Source organism: Manis javanica, chromosome 13, assembly GCF_040802235.1.
Source record: "Manis javanica isolate MJ-LG chromosome 13, MJ_LKY, whole genome shotgun sequence".
Classification (NCBI taxonomy): domain Eukaryota; kingdom Metazoa; phylum Chordata; class Mammalia; order Pholidota; family Manidae; genus Manis; species Manis javanica.
Genome location: NC_133168.1, coordinates 3,392,105 through 3,408,180, shown reverse-complemented (window position 1 = coordinate 3,408,180; position 16,076 = coordinate 3,392,105). Strand labels below are relative to the sequence as shown.

Genomic DNA, 16,076 nt, shown 5'->3' with positions numbered 1-16,076 from the left:
TTGGTCTTCTGCGCCCCGTTATACTGCAACCCCAACGGCTCTTTTCCACTTGCTCCTACTCTCCTATTATTTTCGTTCATTTTTAACGTGTTTTGTTTTCTTCACCACAATGGCACCGTCCTTGGTAAAGCTGCCACACATTTAAAATCAAGGAAACCTCTAGCCTTTGCACCTTTGGATCAAAGTATAAAAGTCATTTTTCAGCTTTAAAATTATGTAATTTTTCAGTGCTTTTAATACTCTAGGATTTGATTACGTAAGTATTTAATGAAGCACTCAGAATGCATGACACACTATACTAAATACTACTACACAGATTTCAAAAAATTATGATCTTGCCTTCCGAGACACCACTAGTATGTTGAGGTCTAGTGCATCTGGAGTGTCGGCTAGATCAGAAACCATCTAACTTACACAAAGCACCGATTCTGTCCGGGCCGAGACAGAGAGGTGACTTTCCAACTGTGCTTCAGTATTTCCATGAATAATTGATGCGACAACTACTGGCTCCAGAAGGAGAGAAATCAAACCGTCTGAGCCAATCCCACTTGTTCCCACCCAACCTTCCCTCCCAAGCTCAGTCCCAAAGTGGCTGCTGCTTAAAAAAATTGAAATGCACTCAGAAAATACAGGGACTAGTCTAAAATTCCATGATAACTTGTCATTTTTTTATCTGCATTTTAATCACTGATACCTGCATCAGTGATGGGAAGAAGCAGATGCTCCCTATGAGATTTACAGACTATGTGAAGGAACTTAGTCACTATAATTATTATGCTTAGTCCATAAATCTGGCTCTATTTCAGCTTTTCTCTGTGAAATAACTAAGGTATATCACTACTGAATCTAGCTGTAAAACTGGTCCTCAAGTTTGCCCTGGGGAATGCCTACGTGATCAGAACAGAAGCATCTAATGTGAGATATTTCTTCTCTCAATACAAACAACCAGGCTTCCTGCCCTCTTTCTCATATTGTTTTATGCAAATACAGGAACCGTTGTATTTGCTCACAAACAGACCAGTTTCCAAAGCTACAGCACGGCTCTTCTCAGCAGACGGCTTATTTCCCACTGGACAGAGCAGACTGGGTGCTCCCTTCTGAGGGGCAACAATTTCCCCTCCTTTTCCTGAACGGTTTCTGCAAACATCAGCTCTGCTGGACAAACCTTTACTGTGAATCCCAATCCCCAACCACCTTGCTCCGTCTATTACTTTGCCTCTTATTTGATAAACACATTTTTTCCATAAAATAACCTAAAAATCTTTTCAGTCTTAGCCTCTGCTTTATTCCACCCAACTGTGTGTCACGGTATGGGTGACCCGTGGCTTATGACAGGCTGTCTTCAGCCACTGATGAGTGACACTTCAGGAAGCAGCTTTACGGCAACTATTACTGTGGCTAAGTTATAAAGGGCATTACCCTACCCCCTCTAAATGAAGCCATATGAGATATTCTTTTCCTATGTAATGACCAAGAAAGTTTAGCTTTCACTGATAGCTGGGATGCTTTTACCTTTGTATGAAAAAAAAATTGTATCTCATTACATTTTCCTCCCTGTGCTTTTGGCTAACGAGTAAGCTCAAGGTCAAATTTGCAGGTCAATTTTAACACATTTGAGGATCTCATTCATTCACAGCTTATGTAATTTCATGCTGAGTTTCCATTTTATATTTTCAGTGGCTTTGATTTTAAATCCTTTTCCATTGTGTGCCTATATATTCTTGCAAATTACCTCAGATTCTTTATGATACAAGATAAAGTATAAATAATTAAGCTATGATATTTCCAAAACCACTGTGTAATATATCTATGCTTAACAAAGACTTCTGGAATTAAACTTTTATTTCCCTGTTAAAAAATGGAATCAGAGAAACTAATTAACATGGCTGATTAGATCACTGGTTTATTTCACCAGGTATTTTTCTCATTATATTTCTACTATACCTATCACGAATCCATGAACTAAAAATAGTCTACTTGCCACTATGTTAATGAAATCAATGAAAAGTAACCTTATTTAAATCAGAAACTTTTCATTCTAAGTATATTGGGGACTTTTGTTTATTTTTTTGCAATTAGACAACTGAATTTTTAATTAGACAACGTTTTCCTCTTTGAACACACTTATGTGATGAAGGATGGAGCTGTAAAAGACTAACTGTAGAACTATGAATGAAGACTGTGGGGTAGTGAAAATGGCTACAAAGGGAACTTCGGATACAAACTCTTAACTGAGTTTGAATGGAAGTCCTGCTATTATTAGAGTCTATGTCTGTGATATGATGTTTCCAATTCCTGTTTTCAACTGTTTTTTTTTTCATGATAGTAGATAACTTGGGTTCTGGAATACCATTTGTTCAACAGAATTCACCCAGCATTCGCTATCATGAAGCATGCTGAGTTTCAAAGAGCTCTACAGAAACAGGAGGTTTCTCTATCACACCGAAGCGTGCTCAAAGTCCATCTATTTTGTTGTAAAACACCAAAGACTCCCCATCTAAAACACATACAGCTGATTCTCACTTTAGTCATAAGGTTTTATAGTATCACTCACACTGAATTAGCAAATACTGAACCACTGTTCCTGGGGGAAGTACAGGACTGGGTCACCTCACGCCTCCGATGGCAACATATTCTTCAACTCCTCAATACATAACCTTGCTTTATGTGAGTTTCTGTTTAAAGATAGCACTTCAGCACCAGGAGGTACTTTAAACAGCAAAATCACTATCAAAAAGCACAAAAATGTGAAAAACATGGCACTGAACAGACTGGGAGAAGCCCCTTGCTTTCAGAACAAGAGCAGAAACACGAAGGTACACCCAGCCTCACTGAGCACGCACGTTGGGTAAGTCACACTCCTCACAGCTCTGCACACGTCCATGAGGACCGCAGAGTATTGACTCTGTCGGTCCAAACAAGTTCTAGAAGCAAACTGATATGCAAATACAGAATCTGCAAATAGTGACAACCGACTGCGAATAAGTCAAATACATTTCGGTTCAAGTCTCTGATCTGTCACCAAAAGATGGAAGTCTGAGAATACTTTTCAGTTACTACACAGACTTCGAGAGTTTTGGACTAGAGTATTTCAAGAGGTGAGATGTCTGAGGCTTTCACAGTTGGTACTATTAAAAATGTCATTTCCTACCTGATATATTCTAAAAGGGATGTAACGAAATCCGTTTTCTTCTGCAGGATATTCCATGAGTTTCCGATTGATGGCCCAAAACTGGTCAAATCTATCTGTAATGATAAATTATTTGTTATTAAAAGTGAACATTGTAACTTAATACCTCACATGAAGAGCTGTAAGTTGTGAAACATCCTCTTAGAAGTTTCCGAAAGGGCTTCATTTATATATTATTTTTTCTTAAACTTATCTTTCTAGGGCTAAATATAAGACAAAATATAAAACTAATTTTTTTCTACATTATTGCTTCCTCTTCCAAAAAAACATTTGCATAGACATGTTTTCTCGTCAGAGAAACCCTGAACAGAGTATGACTACTTGTGTTATCGAGGCAAAAAACATCAGGCAGGGATAAAAGTCTGATTCCCTCGGTGCTGCTCCCTATTGTCTGAACTAGAAAGACACAGCTTCAAATGACCTGATTTTAACCAGAACTTGCTTCAAGAAACAAAGTCAAAATACCAAACACAGCAAACATTAAACAGCAAAAAGGGTAGAATGACAGGAAAAGCTTTGAAAGCAACGAACTGACATGAACAGTAACTCAACTGCAGTTTAATCTCAGGTTGATTAAACGACTTTAAAATTTTTCAATCTCAATAAAAAACCTGCTTTACAGAGATGTAATGTGCATATAATAATTCACCCTATTAAAGTGTAGAGCGTAGTGGTTTTTAGTACAGTCAGGGTTGAGCGACCATCACCAACATCCGATTTCAGCACATTTTCATCCTCCCAAAGAGACCCATAATCCTTTCCTCCTCTTATCCTCTGAAAACCACAAGTATCTGTTCCCTTCCAGACATTTCATGCACGTGGAATCACACAGTAAGTGACCTCTGGTGTATTTTTTTCCTTAGCGTGTTTTTCAGTTATTTGTGTTGTAGCATGTATCAGAATTTCTTTGTTTTTGTGGCCAAATAGTATTTCACTGTATGGAGATACGATTTGTTTGTTTGTTTACCAATTCATCAGTTCATGGATATTTGGGCTGTTTCCACTTTTTGGCTACTCTGAATAGTGCTATGAACGTCCACATACGAGCCTTTGTGGGGATGCGTATTTTCAATTTTCTTGGGCATAAACCTAGAAGTGGCGTTGCAGAGTTACATGGTAACTGTTTAACCGCCACGTGGTAACTACATTTTCAGGAACCAGCAAACTGTTTTCCAAAGAGGTTGCACCTCACATCCCTACCAGCAGTGATAGGGGTTCCAATGCTGACAATCTTTTTTATTAGAGTCATGCCCTGACAATCTTTTTTATTAGAGTCATGCCAGTGGGTGCAAAGTAGTATATTCTATGGTTTTGATTTGCATTTCCTTAATGACTAGTAACTCGGAGCACACCTTCATTTGTTTACTAGCTATTTATATATCTACTTTGGAGAAATGTCTATCAAATCCTTTGTCCCCTTTTTAATTGTATTGTGGTTTTATTGCTGAGTTGTAAAAGTTTTTCTGTATATTCTGGATATAAGCCCCTTATCTGATAAATGATATACAAATAGTTTTTTCCCACTCTGTGTAGTTTTTTAAGTAACTCCTTTTGAACTCACCCAGAACCTACCTTACAATATTTCTTAATATTCCGAAATTTCAGAATCAAATCTCTTTAATGCACGTGAATAGCTCCAGAATTTCAGATCGGCTTGGTATTGAAGCACATTCTCTCCCACTAGACTCGTCCTAATCCAATTTACTGCCCATCCACTGATACTGTTTAGGCCATCATAATTATATGACAATGTTTAGCTGTATCTTGTAACTCTGTCCCAGAAGACTGTGACAGGCTCCAGGCCTCTCTACTCTCATTCTCAACCCCCGTCTGGGAGTTCAGTTAGAACTGGCAGGATAGGGAACTTAGAATCCAGTCAGGCCAGGGCAATTTGACAGAGGACAGCTAAGGCCCAAGTTGTTATGAGTTTAATGAAGTCCCAAGACCAGCCTCCGGGTCTGCTGCTTCAAAGCCCACAGCCGTTTCAACAGTTGCAACCACAAAACTGCATTTTACTGCTAAGAGTAGCTCCTCTGACCACAGTCCTTTCATATATGAATCAATTATTCTTTCACTGCTTTAAAAAAAAAAATCTATCATCGAGTATCAAGAAAGAGTGTGATAGCTAAATAAACTGCTCTTCCGGCATACATGAAATTTTACTCACCGCCTCAGCATACATCGCCAGCACCTCCCACAGGGCCCACGAAACACAGGCACAAGTCAGAGAGTGACAGGACACTATGGGTGTCACTTTGTATTGGAAACATTCTGGATTCTGAACCTAGATCTGCAACGAAGTAGCTGGATGACTAGAACTGACTAAATTCATTTACACGTGAAATAAAGTAGTTAGATTAGTTTCTGCTTCTTCCAAAAATAAAACTTTATAGTTGTTTAAGACACCCTCTTTATTAAAATAGAACTTGTTAAAAGCCACAAGGAAACCTTCATTAGAAGAGAGATCTCAAATGTTTTTAAGAGAGAAAAAAGCATGGGCTAAAGCAGTGGTTCTCACCCAGGACAGACTTTGCTCCCCAGCGGCCTGGACGAGCCACACAGCTCGTCCCAGCTGTAAGCAGGCGAGCAGAGGCACTCGGAGCAGAGGCCCGGGATGCCGCCAGGCCCCCTGCAACACCGTGAAGCCCCCCACAGCTGAGAATTCTCCGACCCCAAACATCAATGGGGCTTAAGGAAGGACAGCAAACAAAACCATCCAATACAGAAAGGCAATTAGTAACAGGCTTTTATATACCTAAATGTCAAAAAGTGAACTGAAAAGAGGTACACTATTATGCCCATTATCAATTTAATGACTCAACTACAGAATTACCCGTCAGTGTACGTACTGCCATAACAGACAGTTTTTTGGGCATCGCTACTGGACAAGCACACCAAGTGTTCTCAGTAACTGCGTGCTCAAAGGCCGTCGCAGAGCAACGAGGCTCCTGCATGCACAGGCGCACAGCAGGCCCTTCCAGACCTCATCGCATCTGATTTCCCCTGGAGGCCAAACCTGCCTCCCAGGTCCCACAGAGCTGCCACTCCCGCACAGGGCCTGAACTCCACCTGCCCAGAGGCTTAGTGACTGCAGACCAGCGCCAGTCTAGGCAGCGAGTGAAATTCCCTACTAACCCCGTGGGCTGGACTATACCTTCACCAATGAGCTCTAGGCCCAGCCTTGGGGCTGGAAATGAGCTCCTTATAAACGTGACCTTCCTCCCCTTAGCTCCAGGGCACCGTACGCAGTTTTCTTATATCTTTATCTTACAGTCACTCTTTCATTAGAGTCTAATAATTTTTTATATAAAACTTAACCTGTTTAACCCTGTGTGGTTTCTATCTCCTTACTGGACTCAGTCTGATACAACTATGTTTAATAGGAATAAAGACACCATAAAAGATCTGTATTAGCTAATATTAGCTTTTAATCTTTTTATAAAAATGTTAGGTTTCTATATAAAATAGGCACTTCCTCAAAAACAGTGAAAAACATTCCAACCACAAAAACCGTAATTTTTATAAGTCAAAGTTGTTAACAAGAAGGACACAAATAGGAGGAATTAGAAGAAAATCAGTGCTGAGATTGAGGGTGCAGCCAAAGGTCTTTCACGCTGGATTTGTGGTATCAGTATCTCTTCCATCCCCTAGTCAATAACTAAACAATGGACTAAGGAGGCATTACTGCTTTTCTATGTATCACTGAATCAAGAGCATACTGACCTGCTACCACGCAGAACTTTGAATATTCGAACTATGCAATCAGTTATCGTAATTAAGTCATAAAGTTAGTCATTTTGTCAGCCATAAAGGCAGTACTTGTACATAAAGGGAGCAGGATGTTTTTTGGCTGTTCAGTTTTTAGACTGTAATTGTAGGTAAATGTGCATCAGGATCAAGAACTTCAAATTAGCTTAGCTCGAATCCTAAGACGAAACAGCCAAGCAGAAGGCAATCACAACAAGCGCCACTCAGCTCATTCAAAGTATGGGGGAGGGTGGGAGACCCGGCGTCCCTCCCGCCAGAGCTACTCACAATATGACTGGCAGGTCGGTGTCTGTTTTTTCAACTTAGCACATTTATGAAGAGGCCAAAATCAAGGATCACACAATTGAAGGACTGTCCTATACAAAGTCAACCTATTTCTTATTAAAAATATATTAAGAATAGAATTCCTCAAGGTATTGGTAGACACCAATTTTTTTTCTAGCTCTCTGCTGAATTAAGCTTTTATGTTGGTCTTGGAAAGTTAAAAAGTAGGGGAAAGCTTTTTTCAAACCAAAGTCCTCCCTAGGAAGCAGAAGAGCTAACGTTGACTACATTTGTATTCTTTGTTCCCCACACTGCAGAACAGGAGTGGCAATTTTAAAGGATGTACGTGTTCTTTCACTCGGGCTTCATGAGAGCTACGACCTCATGACAAAGTAACTTTTAACACTCTGATGTCACCAACAGCGTGTGTGTCTACAAGCTCCCCCAGGAGACACGGAGGACGTCTAAGGGACTGCCAGAGCTGCTACTCAGTCCCAACTCAGGAACACAGTACTGCTGGCTGGAGGGAGAAGTGTGACGGCTGCCATCTGCACACACTATGCACTTCCGGTCTCCACACCTGTCATGTCAGCACGAACAGACTTGCAGCACCCCAAACAAGCGTCAGATCAGAATCCTCTTCACATGTAACACGATGAACATCTTTGTAAAGCACAACAGGAGGGGGAAAAGGAATGGTGATTACTGGTAGAGTGCCAAATGCAGGTGTGTTAGACAAGTAATCTGTGTCTTCCAACTTAGTTGTCTTCTGAGTCAAGTCAAATTAAGAGAATCACAGGGTAATGGGGCAGTCAGGCTGAGCCTTGGCAGGGACAGTCTCTCTAGGCAGCACACGCACTGGTGGCCTGGATTGGCCATGCACAAGCACAGCCACATACTTCTGTGAGCCTCGTGTTTGAGATTTGCAGTTACCGAGACATAGCTGGTGGGGAGGCCCTAACCAAGACCTGGGAGAGGCTTCAGGCCCCCTAAAATTCCTCATGAAGACAGAAGTAGTCAGGACCAAAAGGCTGGTCTCTGCATCACCGTGGAGAGGAGTGCGGGTCCTGGAGGCAGAAGGCCAATCCCTCGTCCTGGGCCTAAGCACTCATTTTGGCATTAGGCCGGTACCTGGGCTATTTGTTTGAGTGACTCAAAAGAGCAGAAAACCTGGATCCCAGGAAAATTTTGAACTGGACGAGTGCTGTTTCAGAATAAACTGAGGGAAGGTATTTACTCCTTTTCCCTACAAAAGTAGTGCTACAGTCTAGAAAATTGGCATCAGGAAGCGTAAACAATATGTATACTCAAGACACAATTTCTCTGTATTCTCAGCTACAACTTTTATCTAAACCATTATCATCTCTCACCTGAACCATTTTAATAGCCTCCTAACTGGACTTTGTCCTTCTGCTTACATCCCACCACACAGCATTCAGGATGCTTTTAAAACACAAATCGAATCATATCATTAATGAACACACTTCCAAATATTTTTCTAATGGGCCTTAAGGAACAGTATGTTGTGCTTCATGTCTGTCCTTTATAAAGTCAGGAATAAATGATGATGTACTTTAACAATATGGCTATTTGAAGTACTGGAATCATTTTTTGGAAAACTCCTCCTCGCCGCCTGCCCCTGGGGCACGCGGCTCCGTGTCAGCTCTGAGCGCCTCCAGGCTATGCAACTGAGGGGCTGTGCCGGCCACGGTGGGAAGAAAGAGCCACCACACAGCTCAGCCGTAGCACTTCCCCAGACCGAATTCCCTTCACGTCCCCTTTGGCTTCTGCCTCCAACCCTTTCAACTACCATTATCAGGCCCCAAACTCTGAGGGAACAATTTAGTTGCTATTTACCTTCCATCAGTTTCAAGTGCATTAGTTTTCAACCACACCACGATTTTGGCATTTGGGTTCCTTTGTGTTGTTCCCCACTTGCCTGACTCAGCCATTCATTCAGTTATTTAGTTATTTAGAGTTATGTACTTTGTACCAGGAATGGTGGTCCAAGAATATCTAGGTAACTTCTCAGGAGCCCTCCAGTCTTGTCAGGCTAGTCTGAGCTCTACCTCCTACAGCCTTGAAGATCTAACAACCACTTTCTCAACCCCTCCCTCTCCTAACATGTCTCAAAATATTAAGGGAGAGGGGACAAGCGTGGTAGGGGGAAAAAAATGAGGTTTCTGGTTAATCTGGGATGGTAAGAGGCTCCCAACTATTATACCTTTACAGCAAAGGTCTATAAACACAGCCAGTAAAAACTAGTTACTTTATAAATGGTTAAAAAGATGTTGCTGGGAGCTTAAAGGAAACTAATCTTACTAAGTATAGGGAAAAGAAGAATGTAAATTTTAATTTCAACATCACAAGCCAATAAACCATAACTACAAGTTACAATGTCTTCCATGTATTCTAAGAGTCAATCCTAGTAATTGAGTTTATTTGAAAATAGAACTCAATTACTGTGTTTTAACCAGTTTAGAGAGGTTTACTTATGATTTATTTTGAAATTGGGCCAGGAGTTACATAAAAGGAATTCAAAATTCAAAACTGTCATAATGTAAAAAAAAAAAATTTATTCTATGTGCTCATATTAAAAATAAAAAAAGGAAAAATTACCTTAAATTTTAGTCAAGTCTTCACTTAATCTACAAAACAATCTTTAAAGTGGCTTGTTTGCCAAGTAGAGATTCACAGAGCTGTTAGCACAGTGGCAGGCCAAGACTAACTAAACGTATTCCTGTGCGCATCACCTACAGATTTATAACCAATAACCTGACTTATTACCTTTCAAAGCTACTGTAAATTGACAAAATGTTTTTCCTCGTAGGCTAAATTACAGTTTACCACTTCCCCAAAGTCAGGAGGCCAGGAACAAATCTAACAAGTCATCAAGCTCATTTTCACTTCAGAGAGCACTCCAAAATCATAAAAAACAAAAATCCTTAATTTTTGAAAGACAGAGAAGATACTCCATTATATTCACTGTATCTCTACAATGTCTGTTATGCAGGATATTCTGTGTTTATACAAATACCTCATGCCTCCGATGAGAAAATGTAAATGGAAGATCCTATTAATAGTAACTCACCGACAAATAAAAGCTTCAAAAATGGGGCTGGGGGCACCAGTGGTCTCTGAACATTTCTCAGGTGTAGCTGCTGACGTCAGTCACCTGAGGACCCACTGCACAGCGGCCCCACTCTACACTGGGTATTTCAGATTCTCTCCCAACCTGGAAGTTCACAGATGATTCTAATATGTAGCCAGAGTTAAAAACCCCAAATGTAATGGAAAACACATTCATTTTAGAATCAGAGATCTAAATTCAAATTCTGGTCCCACCTAGGTAGTTCTGTGAGCTCTTACCCTCATTTTCAAAGCTCATAATGTAATTTATTCATGTGAGAAACCACGGAGGTAATGCATATAAGAAGTATCCAGGCCTGGAACATCACAGGAATTTAGTAAACATAATGTAATTCCAGGTAAGTTCTGTTCTATTTCAAAGCCATCTGACCTGTCCATGGTGACTATATGAAAAATATCCTGTTAAAAGAAGTTTCCAATTTGTAAATGGTTCGTATTATGAATTTTCGGCTAATTCTAGGCAAGGAAGAGAGAAGTAAGAGTCAAACAGTGGACAGAAGGAATGAATGGCGCGCTCAAACTGCAGGTTTTTACTTTGTAGGATTTGCGAAGAGTTAAATCTATCAAACTATCTGCTTTCTTCTATTATGTATCTAATTGAGTACTAGGCGCCAAAGAGAATTAAAAAACAAAATAAACAAAATGGAACAGCTATGCAAAGTGTTTGTTCCTTCACTTACTATTAACTGGGGAAGCCTAACTGACATACACAGTTATCACAGCTTCTCAGCGGTCTGGCGGGCCCCTTTCCCACACTTGCCCTGCTCCACGGTTCAAGTCCTCCCACCCCACCCCCATCTCAAGTGGCAGACACTTAAGTAAAAAGCACGTTAGGGTTGGGCTGGTTAAGGAACGGTATTAAAACACTAACGTGATGCTAGAGTGAAAAGCTGTGGGTTCTGATTTAAGTAGGACGTCAGCGATCATTCTTATTAAAAACAGACCTGCACAGAATTTAGCGTTTTTAAAACTCTATGTGGGTTTTATGTTGTTTGGTTTTCACAGTAACTTACTGAGGCAGCTATCTTCATTTCACATAGGAGGAAACTGCAGTTTAAAGCAGGTTAATGATTTACCTGCGGTCACTGGGCCAGTCGCCTCTCAGGGATGCTGGCACATCGAGAAAACCTCCAGTTACATTTCCAGAAATAAAAACACCGCTTGCTTGGTAAAACTCCTAGTTGAGTCAATTCAATGACCTAAGATTAACAAGAATCTGGGAAACTATTAATGAATGAAATGTTCCTACTGTCAAAAATTCCAGAGTTCTATGCTTCAATGTCAGGTATGATAGTTTAACAGCAGTTATGTATGACAAAACTGAACAGTTAGTAGTAGCTGCCACAGAAATAAATGCTACTAGTTTCAACATGTAATTTTTCAATGTGAACAAGGAAAAATGTACGGCGATAATCAACTGAAAACACCACTCAATTAAGAAATAACTCTTAAAAGAAGTCAAGGACAATGACGAGTGAAACTGGAAAATTCAATCATAGTTCAGTTTATAGCTACTAGGATTATTCAGGTGACATTTACTACAAAATTGATTTATTATAATATCTAATTCATTGCCAAAACAGTTGATTCTTAAAATTATATACATACCTCCAAAGATAGGACCCATCTAATATTATAAACATTACATTGTACTACTTCCTATAATGAGTTTATTTTGGACTAAATACTATTATTTTAAACAAATTCAGTAGCTTTTAGTGATAAGTGACGTATATAACGTGTCCTGTAAGACACACAAGAATTTAATCAGGATTTCTAAGAATCCTGAGTAAAAATGAGAATGAAGTTATTAAAATTTGAAATTATTCAACCATTGTTCCTCAGCTTACTCATTTACAACTCAAATATCTAAATCCTATGTAGTGTTACAACATCTAAAAATAGATTATGGTAAAAATATTGGGGGGGACTTCTAAATGTAAAACCTCTCCCCTTATCACACCTGAGGAATTGCCTTCCTTCTCTCCCTACTTCCAGATACTAGACTTCCCCTCATATCTTCTCTTTTCTGCTCCTTCTTTAAATTCTGAGTGCACATGTATCAATACTTTTTTATCTTGCAAAAAAAAAAACTATGAATGTGTTTATAGGGTTTTTAAATCCTACATAAAAATAACTTTACCTTCACTTTAGAATAAATGAAAACTAACATACCTGTCAGGAAAAAAAAATCTAAGGAGTGTATTAACAAAAATAAGAATCTAGTTTAAGGAAAAGACCCATAAAATCTTGAAGTTTAATTCGGAGTGTACCTTGTGGTAATTTAAAATAAAGTAAAATCTTTTTGGTTAAATCTTTTATGGAAATTAACTCCAATTAAAAATGGTTGGGGGGCTATTTTATTGCTATCCTTCTACTGGGACAGAAAGAAGGAATTTAGATGTAAAAAGGCCCAGGAACCAAGGATAGTGTGGATCCTAACAGGACCCTGTGAGAAGAAACACTTCTTAGGTAGAAAACCACTTTGAAGATAATAATCAGGACTTGACTGAACACGCTGCATATGAGATGAACAAATTTGTTTATTTTGCACTCTTTTGTTTATGGGCTCTTTCTTTCCTAGTTTTCAGGTTAAAATCTTGCAACATTTTGAATGCTAGTTAAAACAGAGTTTAATAGTATTTAAATATGATTTTCACATAAAAGGATTTCTGAATCAAGCAATAAAAAGAGTAGAGACATGAAATAGATAACAAGAAACTAGCCGTGCTATAGAACTGTTCTTACTTTTCCAGTTCAGGAAAAGACAACATTACTATACAGAATTGTGACACCCAGAACTCACTGCAGCCACTAATCAAAACTGGTCGGTGGAGGCAGAGGTGGACCGAGCAGAATGTCCTGGGGGCCAGAGGCAGGACAGGAGGGGCAAGGCGGCTGGAAACTCTGACATATTTCAAGACAGCCATTTCTAGATCTTTGTTAAAAAGTGCATGAAAGAGGCACCTGTGAATGGGTAACATACTGGCCAGCAGTAACTACAGATTGTTGAGATAAAATGTATATCTGGCCATCCAGACTCTAGAAAGATAATGAAGGAGTGGGTCAGTGACTAGGTAAATTTAAGAGGCAGGAGAGAGGGAAAGAAGTGCTAAGATACACAGAACTAGGTCAAGTGCACACAGAAAGCTGCGAAGGACACTGAAGGGAAACAAAAAGGGAAAAAGGAAAAATACAGAAGACACTTGTTATTTCAAAAATGTCTGCACATCTAGCCTTACTGAAATGACAGCATACTGTACTACTGATTTATTTGCCATTTAACAGGAACCTCAGCAAAATAAAATAATTGCTATCATCCAGAAACAATTATGGCTAAGGTTACCATAAGAAATTCACATGGTTAAGTTTACGGATAAGAAGAATTAACTGGTTAAAATAACTGTTTAATTTGTTTAAATGCCAAATATCTTCTGTTTAAAATTAAAATACATACTTCCAAATACAGCCTAGTGTGTCACTGTAACAACCAAACAGACTAGTTCTCAAGGGCTGAGCTGGTGAAGAGAGAAGAAACGTCCTGAGTGGGGGTCCCAGGCACTAGACTTTCAAACACATCTCGCAAGGCTGAGAGCTCACACGAAGTGCCCAGCACAAGCTCGGTATTCAATACCGAGCACTGCTAGGACTCTAAAGGCGAACCAGTTTTATGCATTAACTCCACATCACTCCTCTCCTGCAGCAGCGGTTTTCAGTGGCTTGCTTTCGCCCCTGAGGGGGTGTCTGGCAGTATCTGGAGACGCGTTTTACTGTCATGATAGAGGGTGGGAAGCAGTGCGCTACTGGCATCTAGGTAGAGGCCGGGAATGCGGCCTCACATCTGCAATGCAGAGGTCAGCCCCTCTGCCACTGCTACCCCTGCATCAAAGAATGACCCAGTCCAAAACACCTGCCAACAATGAGAAATCTTAGTGCCTCACGGCTGCCCAGAGGGCTTGTGGAAGCAAAGATGCTGAGACCTACCCCAGAGTTTCTGATGCAGTTGGTCGCGGGTGCATTTCTAATCGGGTCCTAGGTAATGCTGAGACTTCTGGCCCACTGTGTACACTTTGACAAACAGTGCTCCAGAGAGAATGAGGAGCTAATGGACAAAACAAAGCATTTTAGGAAAGTAAGTACACTTGGGGTTTTCTGTTCTCTTGAGAACCATGAAATTCTTAAATTTCAAAACAAAACATTCATTTAAAAACAAAATAAGTTAAGCTGTATGTGGTGTATTTTTTTAAGAGGAAAAGACAAATTGTGTTGTAAATTCCAGTAGTAACGATAGGTCGTAACTCCAAGAGTAAAAATCATTTATCAGATAGATGTTTGTCTGTATTTCCTCTACATCGTGCACCAACATTCACAAGGAAAAGCTTTTAGACTTAAACCTTCCCAGACTTAACTTCTAAAAAAACAAAAAAAATGTCAGTATGCTAAAAGTTATGTTTTTAGTTTTTAATTGGAATAAATATAATGATATCTTTTTACTGTAGATGATTTTAAGTTTTATTAAAAAGGACATTACAAATGAAACTTTTGCATTCCTAGAACACTAAGAGTTCACTAAAAATATTTTCAATTAGTAATCAGTTTAGAGTACAACCTAGTCATACGCATTTATACATATTCAACTGGCTCTCATATGCAAAATATATTCTCTACCACTGAAGAGCTCTGGGACAGTTATTAATGAACTCTTCCCAATAAACTAGTTAGTATATATACTACAATAATTTGTAGTATACTATGAAATACCTGCCTAAGTGTTTTTCACCAAGTTTTATTATCCAGGATGTTCACTGCCAACTCTACCCAAGAACTCTAAGAGGCTGTGATCCCAATCATTACCAAATTTATTTATTCATTTAAATCATGTATTTTCAAGAGCAGTCTTTCTCCAGCAATCTAACTGTTATGTTAAAATACAAATAAACTTATTAGATTTCCATCATTATTTTTAATTATAAAATATAGGACACTAAGGGACTGATTTAAAACACACAGTAAAATCCTTGTTTGTTCCACAGTGAAACTTAACTGAATGCTCAAAGCAGGTTACAAATTTACTCTAAGCAACATGCTCACAAAGTTAGAGATTCCTGAATGCCACACGTATAGCTTCAAACTAAACTTACTCACCTTATTGTACTACAGGAAAAATAGTGGAAATTACTAACTCAGCTGTGTACAGAAAGAAAAGCCCACAACGGTTAGTGGGTATAAAGAATCGCATAACTTCCGGAACATAGGGGATCATTCCATATTTTGTCACCTTGTATCACTGGGGACATAACTGTCACAGCCTTAAAGATGAAATAACGAAGATGCCACTTGCTATATGTGATCAAATCTATCACACCTCCATGTACTGAGCGCTCACAATCCGGAACACTAGCAACGCAGCACTCAGAGATCCTCATGTGAATGTCTCGGAGGCGTCTCCAACCTTCACCTCCAGGCTGACCACCGCGCCTCTGTGTTCCCACCCAAGCCTATTCCCTATCTAGTTTTTTCGATCTTGGTATATAAAGCACCATATCCACTGAGCTGTTCAAGTCAAAATCAGCAACAACTCTTTCCTTTCTTTCACCCTAAACTTACATCCAATCTAACAATGGATTCTGTCAATTCTACCTCTGAATCAAAACCCAAGTTTCCTGACTTTTCCCCATCTCCACCATCATCACGCTAAGGCCAC

At 39.5% G+C, this 16,076-nt stretch overlaps 1 protein-coding gene across 3 annotated transcripts in view; it reads right to left on the bottom strand.

The window, feature by feature from the left end:
* ATG5 (autophagy related 5) overlaps positions 1-16,076 on the bottom strand; it is a 99,414-nt gene that overhangs the window by 39,079 nt on the left and 44,259 nt on the right. For all 3 annotated transcript variants that reach the window (XM_073220846.1, XM_073220848.1, XM_073220847.1), the window contains exon 6: positions 3,152-3,246. In XM_073220846.1, the coding sequence (XP_073076947.1) occupies positions 3,152-3,246 (95 nt within the window). The remainder of the gene's footprint in view (positions 1-3,151; positions 3,247-16,076) is intronic.